This window comes from Equus quagga, chromosome 22, assembly GCF_021613505.1.
Source record: "Equus quagga isolate Etosha38 chromosome 22, UCLA_HA_Equagga_1.0, whole genome shotgun sequence".
Classification (NCBI taxonomy): domain Eukaryota; kingdom Metazoa; phylum Chordata; class Mammalia; order Perissodactyla; family Equidae; genus Equus; species Equus quagga.
The window spans coordinates 5,483,794-5,499,187 of NC_060288.1; the positions used below are offsets into that span (position 1 = coordinate 5,483,794).

A 15,394-nucleotide genomic window follows, 5' to 3' on the forward strand; every position below is an offset into this window, starting at 1 on the left:
CAGTCCCCCTAGGAGCCCCAGTCCTCCTGTGGAAGGAGCATCTAACTGCAACAGCTGAGAAGCATCTCGACACCACTCTCATCTTTATTCCTACATTCTTTCTTTTTCTCTAACAGAAAATTATTAGACAGGCTCATCTCCTCAGGAGCCAGAGAAGGGTAATGAGAGGGCGTAGGTGTGCTCAGTGTGGTCTCATGGCTGCATCATCTTGAATGTGGGGAGCCGGCCACAGATGCCAGGCCCCATCTCTTGCTCTTGGAAGAAGACTCTGATAAAGTCTCAGAAGTGCAGGAAATGAAGATTTAAGAGGGCAAAAGGGGGTTCTGATCAGAAAAGAACAAGCAAAGACAATTACCCAGACTTGACTAGACACTCATGGGTCTTGAGCACGTCCTTGAGAAATATAGTGCGCAGTGGTTCTCGGTCCTGGCAGAAAAAAATGGAAAGACAGGTAAATGAGGCTGTCCACATAATGCCAGGACCCAGACCCGCCGACCGATGAGCCTCTCTCATCAGAGATGGTTGGCTAAAACCAGGTTGTAAACAAGTCAAGGTCTCGAAATAATCGAGAGAAGAAAATCTAAGAAGACGCTCTGTGGCTCTGAGCACAGAGCAGCTCACCGCGTAGACGGAGGGAGGAAGTCAAGGCCACTTCAACATCACTGTAAAGATGTGCACACGGGATGGATGCACCTCCGAAGCCTGTGTGCGCCCCTGCCTCTACTCACGCACACACACGTGGGTGTTCTTCGTGGGCCTCTTGCTCCCATGACCTCTCAGAAGGGCCCCAGAGCCACTACAAACCTGCTCACACTTGAAGTAGCAGATGGTAAAGTCATCAAGTGCAAAGAAGCGACGTTTCCAGCTCTTCCGCTGAAACGAAAAGTACAAAGCAGAACATTTGGAAGAGATCCCAGCATTCTTCCAAAGAAGGTGTTCCAGTTCGAAGCTCCCGGGGATCCAGCCCCATGGAAGCTGGGTTCCCACATTCAGGTTTGTGGGGGAGACTTCATCCTATCAGGAGTAATACTTCTGACCTACAGGGACGAGGGTTTGGTCCCAAATCTCTCACCACCCAAAGGTGGTGGCTTGCACAGATGACTTGAGCTACTCCTTCCAGCCTGTTCTCCCCTATAAGCCCACACCCACGGGCCCCAAGGAGGAGTCACCATAACCCGTTCCGGCCCCCATGCCAACACTCACCACATTCCCTTGCTTCACGCAGTAGCCGCTCTTAATGAGAGGGGGCCCAGTGGGAACACGGCCGCCTGTCGTGGGGATGTAACTCTGAGACCTTCGAAGGAGGGCGTGGGACCCCGGCTCACTCCCTTCCTGCCCATCCCCACCGTTCTACAAGGAAACAGTGTCAGGATTAGCACCTCCCTCCTCTCTTTATACAAGCACACCCCACCCCACACAGCGCCCTCTGGCCAATCATCCCTCACCTCTTTGTCCCCTATGGCAGTCAAAGAAGAACTAAACAAGAAATAAACGTTTACTTTGCTCCCACCAGGTACCAGGTACTTTCACAGAACATGACTTGGGGAGGTTGGACAGACCCAGGAGGGAGGGAAGGACAGAGAATGCATACCAGAAAGGGGATAAGCACAGAAGGGAAGGAGGGACGGTGGGCTTGTTTCCAGCCTCACCTGCTTTCCTTGGCCCCACTTCCCATGGGACTTACAAGCGCTAGTCTCTTGTGTTTGGTATAGAACCACACTGGCCACAGAGCTTCCGGATGCAATGACCTCGACTGCTGCACTGCCATCCCTCACACCCACCCCTGCCCTATAGCTTCTTGACCACCCCATCTGTACTGGCTCCCCCACTCCCATCCACCCTGTTCTCAGTGCAGCCCTCGGTGCACATCACTGGCATACCATGGACACTACCATTCCTCCTCTAGCCCCTGGCAGCCCCAGGCCCCAGCACCTGGTTGATGGGTGTGTGTACCACCACCCCTCCGATGATCTCTGTCTTGTAGGCCACCTGCGGCTTCTTCTCTAGGGCCGGAGGAACTGCTATACTTTTGAGAACTTCGGTAGTCAGGGGCAGGCTCCCAGCTTTGGGTACCTGGGAAGAATGACAACATGGTCAACAGGAAACCAAAGGTTAGGAAAAGCAGGGAGCCAAAAGCAGGATGGGGGAGGGGGGTGGGTGAGAAAAGCTAATATACCAAATTATAGAAGACAGCCTCTCCTCCTCAGCCCTTCCATCGATCCATACCTAAATATGAAGAACTCTGCCAGAACCACTCGCCATGCACACGCACACCCACACAGGGATGCACTTAATAAATGCACTGAGCACCCACTATGAGCCAGCCCTTCCCTGGCTAGAGACCAAAGATAAAACAGCAAACACAGACACATATTGGGGCACTTACATGCTAGAAGGGGAGACTGGCAAAAGATGCAAGCAAACAGAGTAATCACACATCATGGTGAGCACCGTAAAGAAAACAAACAGGAGCTGAGACAGCAGCAGGGGAACTAGCTGAAATGGAGTGTTTGGCGGAGGTCTCCAGAGGAGGAGATGCTGAAACAGTAACCTGAGGGATGAGAAGGAACCAGGAATGTAAAGACGGGAGAAAGCAGGCTAGGCGGAGGGACAGGGGACACACATGTGGGACAAGGTATCGAACTGGGGAGCCCAAGGTCCTGGGGTATAACTCCTGACCTGCCACTAACTGAGTGGCCTCTGACAAATGCTCAAACTTCTCTCTCTAAGCCAAAATTGTCTCATGTAAGATGGAAAAAGGAATAACATTTATGTCATAGAGTTGTTGTGGTTATCAAATGAGAGTATATAAATTTAAAAACTTTAGAAATGCAAATAAAATATAAAAGCCTTACAAAATATCTTAAGTAACATTTCACAAACAGTGTTAACATTTACAAACACAGCCCCTTTGGAAAAGCGAGTTATTTCTATTCCTCCCCTTGACAGAGAAAGAGCACCACGGATGATCAAATGATCACAAAATTTGTACTGTTAGTTTGAAACCACAGGTCACAGGTTGCCAACTGGTGGCCCAAAGGCAGACTTTGCCCAAACTGTGTTTTGTTTGTCCTATGCACTGTGTTTTTCAATCTACATTTAAAATTTGGGATATTTCACATAAAAATCCAGATTTCTAGCTAAGCAGCAGTTCCCTCTTTAGACAGGGAATACACTCTTCAGTTTGCCACTGTCCCTACCATTCTCCCAAAAACCGAGGCCACATGTTAGATGCCATTTATCCTCATTTGTCTTGTTGTTTTTCTTCCTCCTCGCCCACGTCACTCATTTATACTAGAATCTGCAAATGCTGATGAAATTTTTCATGTTGTACGAAAAAAGAGGGGCCTAGAACAGTCATTTGCCCAAAGCCATGATTAATAAGCAAACAGAGAGTAAAACCTGACTCCCTGCTGATACGGCATCTACAGCATCGCAAAGCCCCTCCTTCGCAAGAACTCAACATCCTCAGTGGATCTGCCAGGAAAGTAACGGCAGCTAACATCCAGGAGAAAAGCTAACAGCTTCTTCCACTCCTTCTACAGCCTTGGGAGCCAGAAAGACCTAAGAATCCAGAGCTTTCAAGAGCTCATACCTCAGGGCCACATGAGAACTCTGCCAAGGATGGGGACTGAGGACCACTCCATTTGGTCTCTACCCAAAGGAGGAAGACCACTGTGATTATGCTGGGGCCCCAGAAAGAAGATGAGACCTCTCTTCCTGGTGTGCACACTCAGTTTACATAGACAAGGGTGACCTCTGCCCACCACCTCTCCAGATCGGGCCAGAAATCCACCTTCTCTTTTCCTTCTACCTGTCTCAGAGACACAACAGCAGTTCCCATTTCTTTGAGCCTCCATTTAGTGCCAGGCAACGTACTAAACTCTTTACTGTCTTATCCCTAAGCTCAAGCAATCTTATCAAGTAGGCATTATTTTCCCAGGACTGCCTGACTCCCAATCGCTAAATACCACTACCTACCTACCTACCCTATCCTTTCTGAGTTTTCCTACTGTGTGATGGAATTCTTCGGGGATGTTGATTATTGCTGGGATGTTTAGTGATAAAACCTCCATGAAACAGCAGAAATTCCCCCCAGATGAATTCCCGAAATCCAGCAAAGAAAGAGGGAAGAAGCCTTTGAGAGTTCCAGTGGCCAGAAAAGAACTCAGAGAAGCTTTGGCTGTTATGTGGCCTCGCAGAGTCATCAGCCCACCCAGAGAACCGCTGGTTGTCACCACTCATGCCCCTGCAGTGTGGGTTGCTTCTCACCAACCACCCAGAGCCTTTCCAAAGCCGGTTCTGCTTTCCAAGACTTTAGATCAGCCTGTGGATGACAAACTCAGCACCAGGTACACTCCATATCTTGAAAATGAGGTCATTCTTATGGTTTGTCCATATCCCAGAAGCCTAATTGAGTGTGCCTCTTCCATCCACCTCTGATGGGGGAGATCCACATGGATCTTATCTGCAATGTGAAATGAAATTTGAAGGGACTCATCTTTCTTCCCACCAGGCATGGCTAGACCACTATGAGGAATAATCCAACTTAGGGGGGAGCTGTGCTGTACTTTTACTGCTCAGTTTTCAACCGTTTTCGGAAATGTAGGGAGTTGAATAATGTCCCCCTAAAACTGTCCACCCATAACCCCAGATGTGATCTGATTTGGAAATAGGGTCTTTGCAGATATAATTAAATCAAGATGAGGTCATACTGCTTTAAGGTGGGCTCCAGGTCCAACGACTAAGGTCCTTATAAGAAGAGGGTACAGAGACCATACAATGACAGGCAGAGATGGAGTGGTGCAGCTACAAGCCAGGGAATGCCGAGGACTGCTGGGAACCACCAGAAGCTGGAAGAGGCAAAGGACTCTCCCCCAGAGTCTTCAGAGGGAACCCAGCCTTGCCGACACCTTGATTTCAGACTTCTGGCCTCCAGAACTGTGAGAAAATAAATTTCTCTTGTTTTAAGCCACCCAGTTTTGTACAGGAGCCCCAGAAAACTAATACGGGAATACTAATACTTTGAGAGAACCCAGTTCTTTAAATGCCATATGTTAATCATTTTCTTTAGTCATAAGGACTCAATGACCTTAGCATAAAATGAACAGTGATCTATGGGGAGAAAAACTGGATCCATCCTGGCTCCATAACTTTGGGCAAGCCACTTTGATCTCTAGGCATTTCCATTTCCTCATTTATAAATGGGGATAACAACACCTGTCCTTCCTACCTAAGGTTTTTATGAGGCTAAAATGAAGCCACATATGTACAAGTGGTGTGTAATGTGACATATTTTAATACTTGCTCGTTTTTAATATTTTTATAGACTCCTAGGTCTTGAAAGTCATAGGGTCCCAGGTTGGAATCCCATCTCTACCATTTATTAAGGTCTAGGCTTTGAGCAAGACTCTGATTTCCATTTTCCTCATCTAAAAAGTGGCAGTAAAACCACCTGTCTCACAAGAGTGACGTGAGGGGAGAACAACAGGGCACGTGTGAAGCTTGGCTCTCTACATTACCTGTTGCCTCTGTCACCTCTGTATCCCCCAAAGTGCCTGCTGCTTCACTTTGCACATAACGTGCCCTAAAATAAATATATGTCTGTACCCAGTGTGGTGTCCCAGCCTCCCTAAAAAAGGACACACAGTACAGGATGATGTAGAAGTGGTTGTTGTTGTTAGCGTCATTGAGTTGATTCCGACTCCTAGCAACTCGGGCTCTACTGGATTTTTTTTGCACCATCCACTCAGCTTCCAGAGCTATCTCAGACAATATTCCACTGCTACTCATAGTGTTTTCATGGTCAATTTTTTGGAAGTGGGTGCCCAGGTCTTTTTTCTTAGTCTGTCTTAGTCTGGAAACTTCACTGACACTTGTCCACTATGGGTGACCTGCTGGTATCTGAAATACCTGTGGCACAGCTTTCAGCATCACAGCAACATGCAGCTACCACACTGTGACAACCGACAGATGGGTGGTGTGGTTCCCTGACCAGGAAATGAACCCAGGCCACGGTAGTGAAAGTGCCAAATCTTAACCACTAGACCACCTGGGCTGGCTTGTGGAAGTGGAGAAAGGAGTAAACCCGTCCAGGATACATAAAGGTTAGGAAGTCGAGCCCCCTTCCTCTTTCTTCTACGCCACAGGACCTTTGGCAGGAGGGGTGAAGAGATGTATAAATGGAGCAAAGGAAAGAAGAGGGAGGCTGGAGACTCTGGAGAAGCTGAAGAAGGCTTTGACATTCTAGCAGGCCTTTGAACTTCCAGCCTCTGGGCACCATCATGCTCATTCCCACTCCTGGAGCCTGTAACTTCTGCTCTGTGGGGCCAGAAAAGAGGCAGGGGGAATGAGCCGCTTAGAGCAAGTCCATGCTCAAGGTACAGAAAAAAGGCAAAGAGCCCCCCCACTGCCTTGCAAGCTGTATGGCCCAGTTCACCAGGCAGGAACAGAGGCAGAAATCCTGGAGGAGAGAATGAAGTATTAGATGCTGAGAGACTCTCCAAATTGTGGAAGACACAAAAGAGTGAGGAGCCCAACATGAACGAAGAAAACTTTTACTCCGATCAGCACTCTAGAGCCACATACACAAGCACATGGGTTGGCAGGCATATGTGAGTTGGCAGTAGTCTCCCTCCCGCCCACCATTCCTTTGTCTTTTCACGGGTTTACCAAGGTTCATCAGAATAATAAAGTAACCAGCAAAACCACCTGGGTGACTGAACTGTGCTCTGCTTGGGTCCAGCATCACAAGTGCTGGATAGGTGCAAAGATCTCTTCTGTTAATTTATTCATGCGAACCCTGAGGTATCTGGGAGAATAATTCACTCCAGTACATAAGGGTTATTAGTGGAAGTCACTAGAATGTAAGCATTTCTGACTGTATGATATAGAAAATCCAACTTTTCAGCATGCAAACTATGGTTTACAGGCCAGAAGTCTGCCTATATTATTGGCTAAAGGTCTAGTTTTTTCTCCAAAACATACAGTTTTCCCTCTCTTCCTTCCCACCTTTCTCCTTTTCTTTTTCTGCATTTCTAAGGAAGAAAGGAGTTCTTCATCAACCAAGTCAAGGAAAATGGGAGACTCACAGGACAGTCAGTGAACTAGTTCAGTGACGCTTTTACATGGAAGCTTTCCCAGGATGCATTGGTGGAGTGGCCTGGACTGATCCGCCAGGCAACCTCTCAAAGGAAGAAGAGCATCCTCCAAGCCAGGAAAAAGTTCTGACTCCCTCCTCATATGCTTTCCCTTTATTTCTCATAGTCAGCAATCCATTTTCTAATCCCACCACATTCTGAATCAGCATCCCAGAATGACCCAAAACATAACTGCCCAGGAGCCCTCCCAGGAAGCACAAAGGGGACACTCCATAAACTTCCCCCTGAACTTGATTCAAACTCAAACTCTCAGTTCAACTTGTGGTTAGTCAGCCAAGGTGTGAGAAGAGGCAGGGGGAACTGGGTCTGGAACAAGCTCTTGGGAAAGGCCCTGCTACCATCTGAGTTGCTCCCCACCCAAACAGGCCACATGCTGGGAGAGGCTCCAACTCCCTCCAGAAAGGAGAAGGAATCATACGTACAGTGATTTTGCTGGCGTGGTTCAGGGCTTCAACCCAGTCCTTCAGATCTTTCTGGTCATTGGCTTGAAGAAAATACCTCTGGGAGAGGGCATTGATGACTGCAAAAGTCACAGGGAAGAAGGGAGAAAAACCCAGGTTAGAACACACACACTACAAAAACACTCCACAAAACTAAGGTGCTTGAAGCAGCAAAGTAGAAGACACTCCTCACGGTGTGAAGTGACCTGCATGAATATGGAGGAAGCAGCAGGCTACACTGCTCTGTCTCTTTAAAAGTGTGCATTCTTGGGGCTGGCCCCATGGCCGAGTGGTTAAGGTTCTGCGCGGTCCGCTTCCCCAGCCCAGCTTCACAGGTTTCGATCCTGGGTGCAGACCTACTCCACTCATCAGCTATGTTGTGGAGGCATCCCACATACAAAATGGAGGAAGACTGGCACAGATGTTAGCTCAGGGCGAATCTTCCTCAAGCCAAAAAAGGAAAAAAAAAAGAGGAAGATTGGCAATGGATGTTAGCTCAGGGCAAATCTTCCTCAAGCCAAAAAAGAAAAAAAAGAGAGAGAAAGATTGGCAATGGAGGTCAGCTCAGGGCGAATCTTCCTCACCGGAAAAAAAACCCATGGATTATTCCATTGGCTACAGGAATGACATCTGACAACATTAACAGCCTTAACAAGCTGCTGTGCAGTGAGGGGGCTGCTAGTCAGCCATTACCAAGACACACGCTTAACTGCTTTTTAGAGGTGCTAACAGATTTACAGTCATGACAATACATATATAATTTCGGTCCCGGGGCTCCTTGTTTCCACGGGCACAAGTGGCCTGGGTTAGCAGTCTCGTCTGTAGTTGAGAAACGGAACAAAGCTTGCATGAGATCAAGTCTGTGACCTTGACCTCACGTTCAACCTGTTCTTTCCTCTGAGCACTCCATTAGGTCAGCAATTTACTTCTGGGTTTATATTTTTTTTCCAGATCTGCTGACCACAAAATCTGAGTTATTTTTGAGCTTAGCAATGATATCCCAAAGAAATGGGAGAATGACAGCATCAAAGAAGTTTGAACCAACCTGAAGTTGGGAGAGAGGACAGCTCAAGGGACCAATTTATTCTCCTAACATAAATAAGCCTGCACTATAGGAGGTGAGCATCACGGAGTAAACATAGAATTCATTAGTTCACTCATCACTCAACAAATATTTATTGAGCATCCGCCACAGCCAGGAACCTGTCCGCATCCTCAGACACAGCAGTGACAACAGGAATACCCCTGCCTTCATAGAGCCGATATTCAACAGAAACTATTTCCTAGCATCTGCCTGTAGCACTTAGTACAGTACTGAGAACATAGTGGGAGCCAAACAAATAACTGATGACTAAATGACTAGAGGCATCCACTGAGCGGCTCTGCTTCCTATGTCACTCTCAACACTGTCACTCATTTGGCAACACTGAGACCCTCAACAGAACATTCCTTCTTTTCTATTATCCCTCCCATTCCTCCAAGTCTCTACGTTTCCTGAGCACATCATTACTCAGCTCTGAGATGAGGGTTTCTAGAAACTTCTAGTAAATACCTTCACCCCGCCCCACAGAATCAGGAAAACTGAAATATCACTGGCCCCTGTTCCTCTGTCTTATGTTATTAACAATCTTTGCAGTGAGACCAGGGGAAGCAGTACTGCTTGAGACCTGGGAACATCGCTGCCACTGAAGTCACTCATACACACAGGGTGTAAGTCACATGTGGTCACAGGACTGTCTCCACACAAAAGAGGAAGTTGCTGGAGGCGTGTTCAGAAAACTCACCCTCTGGCCCAATTACTTACCAAAGCAAAACGGAGTTTTTGGTTTCTGCTTTGGGGTAGCTATGCTCACCTAAATCAAATAAAATATAAAAGAAACGTGAATATGTTTTTAGCAATTTTTTTCAAAATTTTTTACTGTGAAACTTTTCAGAAGAGTATATAAAACATAAGTGAACATTTTAAAGAATAATAATTAAGTGGAAATCCTGTATTACTCACCATCCAGATTAAGAAATAGCCCGTTATCAGTCCCATTTCTTAGAAGCCCTGTGCATGCTCCTCCCTCACAGAATCCCACCCTCACCCCTCAGAGTTAACTACTATCTTGGTGTCTGTGTTCATCTTTATCTTTGCAAAAACACTTTTAAAAGCCACTGAGTCCTGACAAAATTCTCTTTGGACCACAAAACCTCTACTGGTCCCATTCACACTAGCAAGATTCCACTGCTCTCTCAACCACCAAGCCCCTCCCCAAACAGCTGTCCAAATTGAAGGTGGTACTGCTACAAATACACAGATTCCAATTAGGGCTCACAGAAAGATGAGGCCGCATGTCACTCACTGCATCTGGACACACTGATCAATTCCCTTTATATCCACCCTGGCTCCTTAATCATGAAAACAAGCACTTTCCACATGCCCAGAGGGGGGCTCATGGAATCAGAGAGATACCTATGGATTCAGGAAAAGGGCATAAGAAAGCAGAAACATTTTTATACCTCCTGTTGTGTTATTTCATCCTGCTTTTTCAATCCTACCCTTTGTGTGTACAGTCCTGAGCATATGTATATGTGAGCCCACATATTCAGGTTCAAGTACACTGAATGAATAAAGGAAAGCAAGTCCTACCCCATCATATGCCCACAAAGATTAGGACTACCCTCGGCGGAGGGTGAACCTCCCTGGAGCAGGCCTCCACCACTGTCCCTGGGATTCCTGAGGGGGCAGCCACCTTCCCCTGAGCCCTAAGCTAGGAACTATTCACGTGTTGTCATAATCCTCTCATGGACACTGTTCCTTTAATCCCCTTTCCAGCCAAGAGCATCTCTACTTGTTCTCACCTATGGGCTCCAGGAGTGGTTCTTGCTTTAACAGGGGGCATATTAGAAGCCAAGAGCTGAAGAAAAATCTTGAGTCAAAATTAAGATCTCTTCATAGCTCACAGTTGCTAAATGACTAACAATGACTGACCCGCCAGTCTGTCTGGACTCTCGCTCTTGGTTCTAAGTTCTTTCGATAGACCTGCCCAGCTTCCTTAACAACCAAAATTAATACTGCCCCAAATACTGAAGACGGGAACTGGGGCGGCTGTCTGTAAAAGACCAAATGAAGGACAGGCAGGACAGCCTGGCCTTTGGTGCCAAGGGGCCAGGGCTCAAGTCCCAGTGTCCCCATTGTGTGACCCCCATTTCCTGTTTTCTCAAATACAGAAACAAGATCACGTTCTCCCAGGGTGATTGTGGGGATTAAATGTGGTGGTACAGGTGAGGCACTTAGCCCGCCCTGTCATACAGAAGCTGCCCAATCAAGGAGGGACTATTTATAGCTCCCAACACCTTGTTTCTTTTAAAATCCCACTCCACATGTTAACACAGGCAATGCCATGCTTACACATGGTCAAAATGCTGAGGGCCTTGTGAGCTTCTCAGAGGGCTACAAAAACACATGAGGTCTGAAAATAAAATGCCCGGCCTCCAACATACAAAAGACACATGACATACTCAACATTAATAAATATTTAATTAAATATCTGTATAACATTCTATCAAGCTCATTGATAAGTATTTAATTAAATGCCTACAAGATGTCACATGAAGTCAACTTCACTAATGTTTCAATTAAACATTCACAAAAATTTCATCACATTTGAAAATAATTAGTAGCTTCAATTTTCTTAGTTCACAAGAATCCTTGGGTGTGCAAGGTGATTGCCAAGAAATGAGAGCCAATCATAAATTAAATGAGTTACTCATAGCCAAATTATTCCCAAAGTAAAAGGATTAAATTCCTTTCAAATATTTTACAGCCAAACAATTACATTTAACGAGGGATGTGGGTGTGTTTTGATATGTTTACCATGGTGTGAGGTGGAGGCCACAGGGCCTAAGAAAGTCTTGAAATAGGCCTAAAAACATGTAGATTTAAGCAAAGGTGAACGCACGTATCCTGAGTTCAAACACAGACTATCCAAATTTAGGAAGGTCTCCCCACTCCCGGGAACCGTGCACCAGAGCTCCAGGCCTGCCCCTGGGCTCTTGTTTCCCCGGGTTTCAGACCCAGGAATTCAATCTGAACCACAGTGTGTGTCTTCATCCTGCTTGTGTCTGATGTTCCGACCTGTCAGTAACGCATTTTCTTGCTCTATCCCTCTGCCTCCACGTTCTTGCGGGTCCTCATGCCCATAAACTCATGGGTCCTGCCCACGGTTCCTGTATGACCCTCACCATCGTAGAACTTCCTTGGTCAATGTGGCCCTCAGAACCCCCCTATCTTACGGCTCCCCTTCCCTTTTCGGCTTTAGAACGTCTTTGAAAAGCTGGGACTTCCAGACCTTCCCTGGCTTATTAGGAAACTCGCCCTTCCCCCCAAAAACTGACCTTTATCACCAGCTAGAGAGAGCACCAGTGGCAGACACTTTTCACGCTGGTTGGAGGACAAACGGTCCGCTCTGACGACTCATTCCCAGCCTCCACTGGGATGATGCTACCCATGTGCTCATTACAGGGACTGAGGCTTCCAAAGAGATAGCCTCGTTTTTCGTTTCTTTGTTTTTATATGTTTACGCAGTTCTCAGTCAGGGGGTATGCGTGATTACACGCAGGCACACCTATAATTTGCCTCGTGCCTCGTGGGTTACCACAGAAAGATTGTTCAGCAAAGCAGCTCCTTGCTGAATTAGCAGGACATCAGTTCGGGTTCTTCCCTGATGGGCTGCTTAACAAGGGTGAGACCCTCAATATCTCTGATTGGCTTCCCAACTGGCAAATCCAGAGTGAAATCACCAGTCCCCTTTTTACAGTCATAAAATGGCAAAAGACAAAAATGAAATCATATCAACCTGTTGCTGTGCCCCTCAGAGAGAAGAGCCAACATGGGTGCTCCCTTCCACCATAGAAAGATAGCTCTGGCCTCCCCCTGACATCCCAGTGACCGCAGAAGCAGAAGCCCTGCCCACTGGGAGGTATAACCCTTCTCCCCCCTACCCCTACCACATGTTGGTGATCAGGGAGGCTGTGCAGCCCCCTTCAGACATAGTGAAGGAACAGAAGACCTTGAAGAAGTGTGGCTGACAGGCTGACTCTAGTGAGGGTGGCCAAGTACAACCATCTGCACACCCCAAGGTGGCCACAGCGCTGAGTAGCTACACAACAGTGGTTGACTGGAAGGCCCTGGTTTATGTAAGCAGTGAGAGGAGGTTGGGGATGTGAGGGGAGAATGGGCACAGGTCACCAGTAGATTGACGCAGATGAGGCCGCTCCATAGCTTGACAGACTCTCAGGAACTTGCTCTTATCAGATCAAACACAGACCACAGGAGCAGCAAACTCACGGCGGCAGGGCACTGCTAGCCAGCCCCACCCTGTCTGCCCTTGGCCGGAAGTGGAGCTGGGGCCCCTCTGGCAGAAGCAGCAGCAGCAGAACAATCTTGGGGCTCTGGTGCAGCTCAGCCCCTGGGTCCAGAGGAAGCAGCAGCCACCCACACAGAATGATGGGAACGGTTCTCAGTCGGGGTCTCTAGACCAGCATCAGGGGCTCCACGAGCCCTAAAATTACAGGCAAAATCAGGGTGTGTACACACATATTTAATTTACCTGGAAAATGAGTCCACTTTTCATCAGACTCTCCAAAGGATTCGTGACCCCTCCCAAAAAAGTTAGGAACCACTGTTCTAGGAAGGTCTTTCTTACAGCTAACTGAGGGCAAGGCCCTGACAAAACAGGACACAAGCTGGGAGGTCGGGGGGAAGAGTGGGGCTTGCTGTGCAGAAGAGATGGCCATCAGGCAAAGTGAGAAGGTGGGTGGCACCAAAGGCCAGCATCAATCATCTTCTAGTTTGCCCAAGAACTGGTTCCACTGCCATCGATGCCCTGGATGACATCAAGTCAAGAACTTTCATCTCTGTTCTTCCCAACACTAGCGCTCAAGAAAGAACTGCGGAAGAGCACCCCTGAACAGAGAGACCACATGCACACCACAGGGCAGGCTGACACTGCGGTTCAACGCTCTCCTCTGGGAGGGAATACCTAGGGGTTAACAAGAAATAACCCATAACGCAGAATTTGATACCAGTACCCAGCTAAATGTTTTTCAGGGAAAACCCTTGCTTTCTAGCATTGGGTCAGGCAGGAGTTAAAGGCTCTCGGCTCTGTGAAACCTGACCCAGTGGCAGCTGTGGGTTTTGCAAAACCCATCAGGCCTGCCCCTCCCATAAAGGGCTAAGAGGCAGGTCCATCCTTTCTAAATGAGACATCCTCCAAAGCTGAGAACTCTAAAAACCCTCATCTGAGCTGCATTTATAAATCATGATTCAGCAGGAAATTGTATTCACTCTTCCTCCATCGAAAAAAAAAATCTTCTCAAACAGGAGAGTGTTGGGGTGTCATTAATATTGATGTTCTCTGCTCCCCTGTCTCCGAATGCTCTGTCTCCAAGCCTTCTGGAGAAATAACCTAATGAGCACTCAGCAAGACCGGACAGGAGAGGGGAGGCTCAGGCCTCCGGCCCGCCTGGCCCAGGAGGCAGCCACATTTCTTACCACACGGCAGGCACAAATTGCCCGCAGATGTGCTAGCAAAGCTTCGCTTTCAAAGGCCCTTCCCCCAGGTCATTATCTCCTGGCTCTAATCCGCTCAGACACAGCTGGGCATCGGCCGCCTTTGCACCCAGCTGTGCCCGCCAGACTCTGCCTGCAGCCCCTGCAGCCACCTCCACCTCCAGACTCGCCCTTAGACCAGCTGGGATGGAAGGCTGAACCCAAGGACCCCCAAAGCTTGTTACAAAAGGGAGCCAGCAGCCACTCAGATTAGGATCCCCCTCCCCTCAATCCCCTGAGGGTGGGAGAACATGGACAAGGAAGCAGAGGTCCCCAAGAGGCCTGAAGTAAGGAGTGCTCAGGAGAGCATGACTTCCGGAACCTCAATGCTGGCTGGGCGCCACCTGGCTCTCCTCACTGGACAAAGAGTTCCTCTTTCTGGCAAGGCCCTAAATCCCCCGGTCTTTTTATCACTGCTGCATCACGGGTCAGCAGTGGTGCCAGCTCCAGGGAGGGGCTACTAAAAGAAGCTGAATTCAGCAGCTACGTGTTGGCATCACCAATCAGCTGCGGCCCCCACCCTGGTCTCACTACTGAAGGGGGGTTGCCACCGCCCCATCTGCACAAACTGGACCAGGGGGTGGATGGCCGGTCAGCCTGCCTGCCAGGCTCTCCAGCAGTTATCTGGCTGCTGAATGATTTCCTGGCACGTCTGAGGACCTTCTCGGGCATTCTTGGCCTTCCCTCCACAGTAATCCTGTTCGGGTAATTGACACAATTCCAGAGGAGCCCCATCTATTTCGGAGCTGCTCCTGTTTAACTATACCTTTTGGGAGAATCCTTTACAGTCACTGGGTTTTCTGTTGTTTTTGTGTTCCTCTTTGTCCCAATTACAAAAAAGGTCAAGTCTCACTCCTACCCCCATCACCTATACCTCCTTTGCAAGAGCTGGGAGCATGGCTGACTGATGTGTCCCAGGAGTCAAGAACTGCTAGCCATGCCCCACCCAGCCCTGGTCAGCCGCAGACCTTCCACAGGAACCATGAAGAAAGGGGGCACCCATGCAACACCCCCAAATGCTAATGCCAGAAGGATCCAATACTTCCTCTTGTTTAGATACTAAACCTACTTGCAGAACACAAATTCCCAGAGCTTCAGGCCAACATTACCTTCGAGATGTAGGTCAGCTGCAAAGATCCAACGGCTCCTGCCCCAATTGCCAGGTTCTGAAAGACACGTGTTTTTTGTTTTAAGAAGGA

At 48.1% G+C, this 15,394-nt stretch overlaps 1 protein-coding gene across 5 annotated transcripts in view; it reads right to left on the reverse strand.

Annotated features, from left to right (window-relative positions):
* Positions 1 to 15,394, reverse strand: part of PLEKHA2 (pleckstrin homology domain containing A2) — a 55,601-nt gene that overhangs the window by 16,286 nt on the left and 23,921 nt on the right. For all 5 annotated transcript variants that reach the window (XM_046648528.1, XM_046648527.1, XM_046648526.1 and 2 more), the window contains 7 exons: positions 15,305 to 15,361; positions 9,405 to 9,453; positions 7,583 to 7,680; positions 1,933 to 2,073; positions 1,204 to 1,350; positions 805 to 873; positions 356 to 426 (listed from right to left, as the gene is read on the reverse strand). In XM_046648528.1, the coding sequence (XP_046504484.1) occupies positions 356 to 426; positions 805 to 873; positions 1,204 to 1,350; positions 1,933 to 2,073; positions 7,583 to 7,680; positions 9,405 to 9,453; positions 15,305 to 15,361 (632 nt within the window). The remainder of the gene's footprint in view (positions 1 to 355; positions 427 to 804; positions 874 to 1,203; positions 1,351 to 1,932; positions 2,074 to 7,582; positions 7,681 to 9,404; positions 9,454 to 15,304; positions 15,362 to 15,394) is intronic.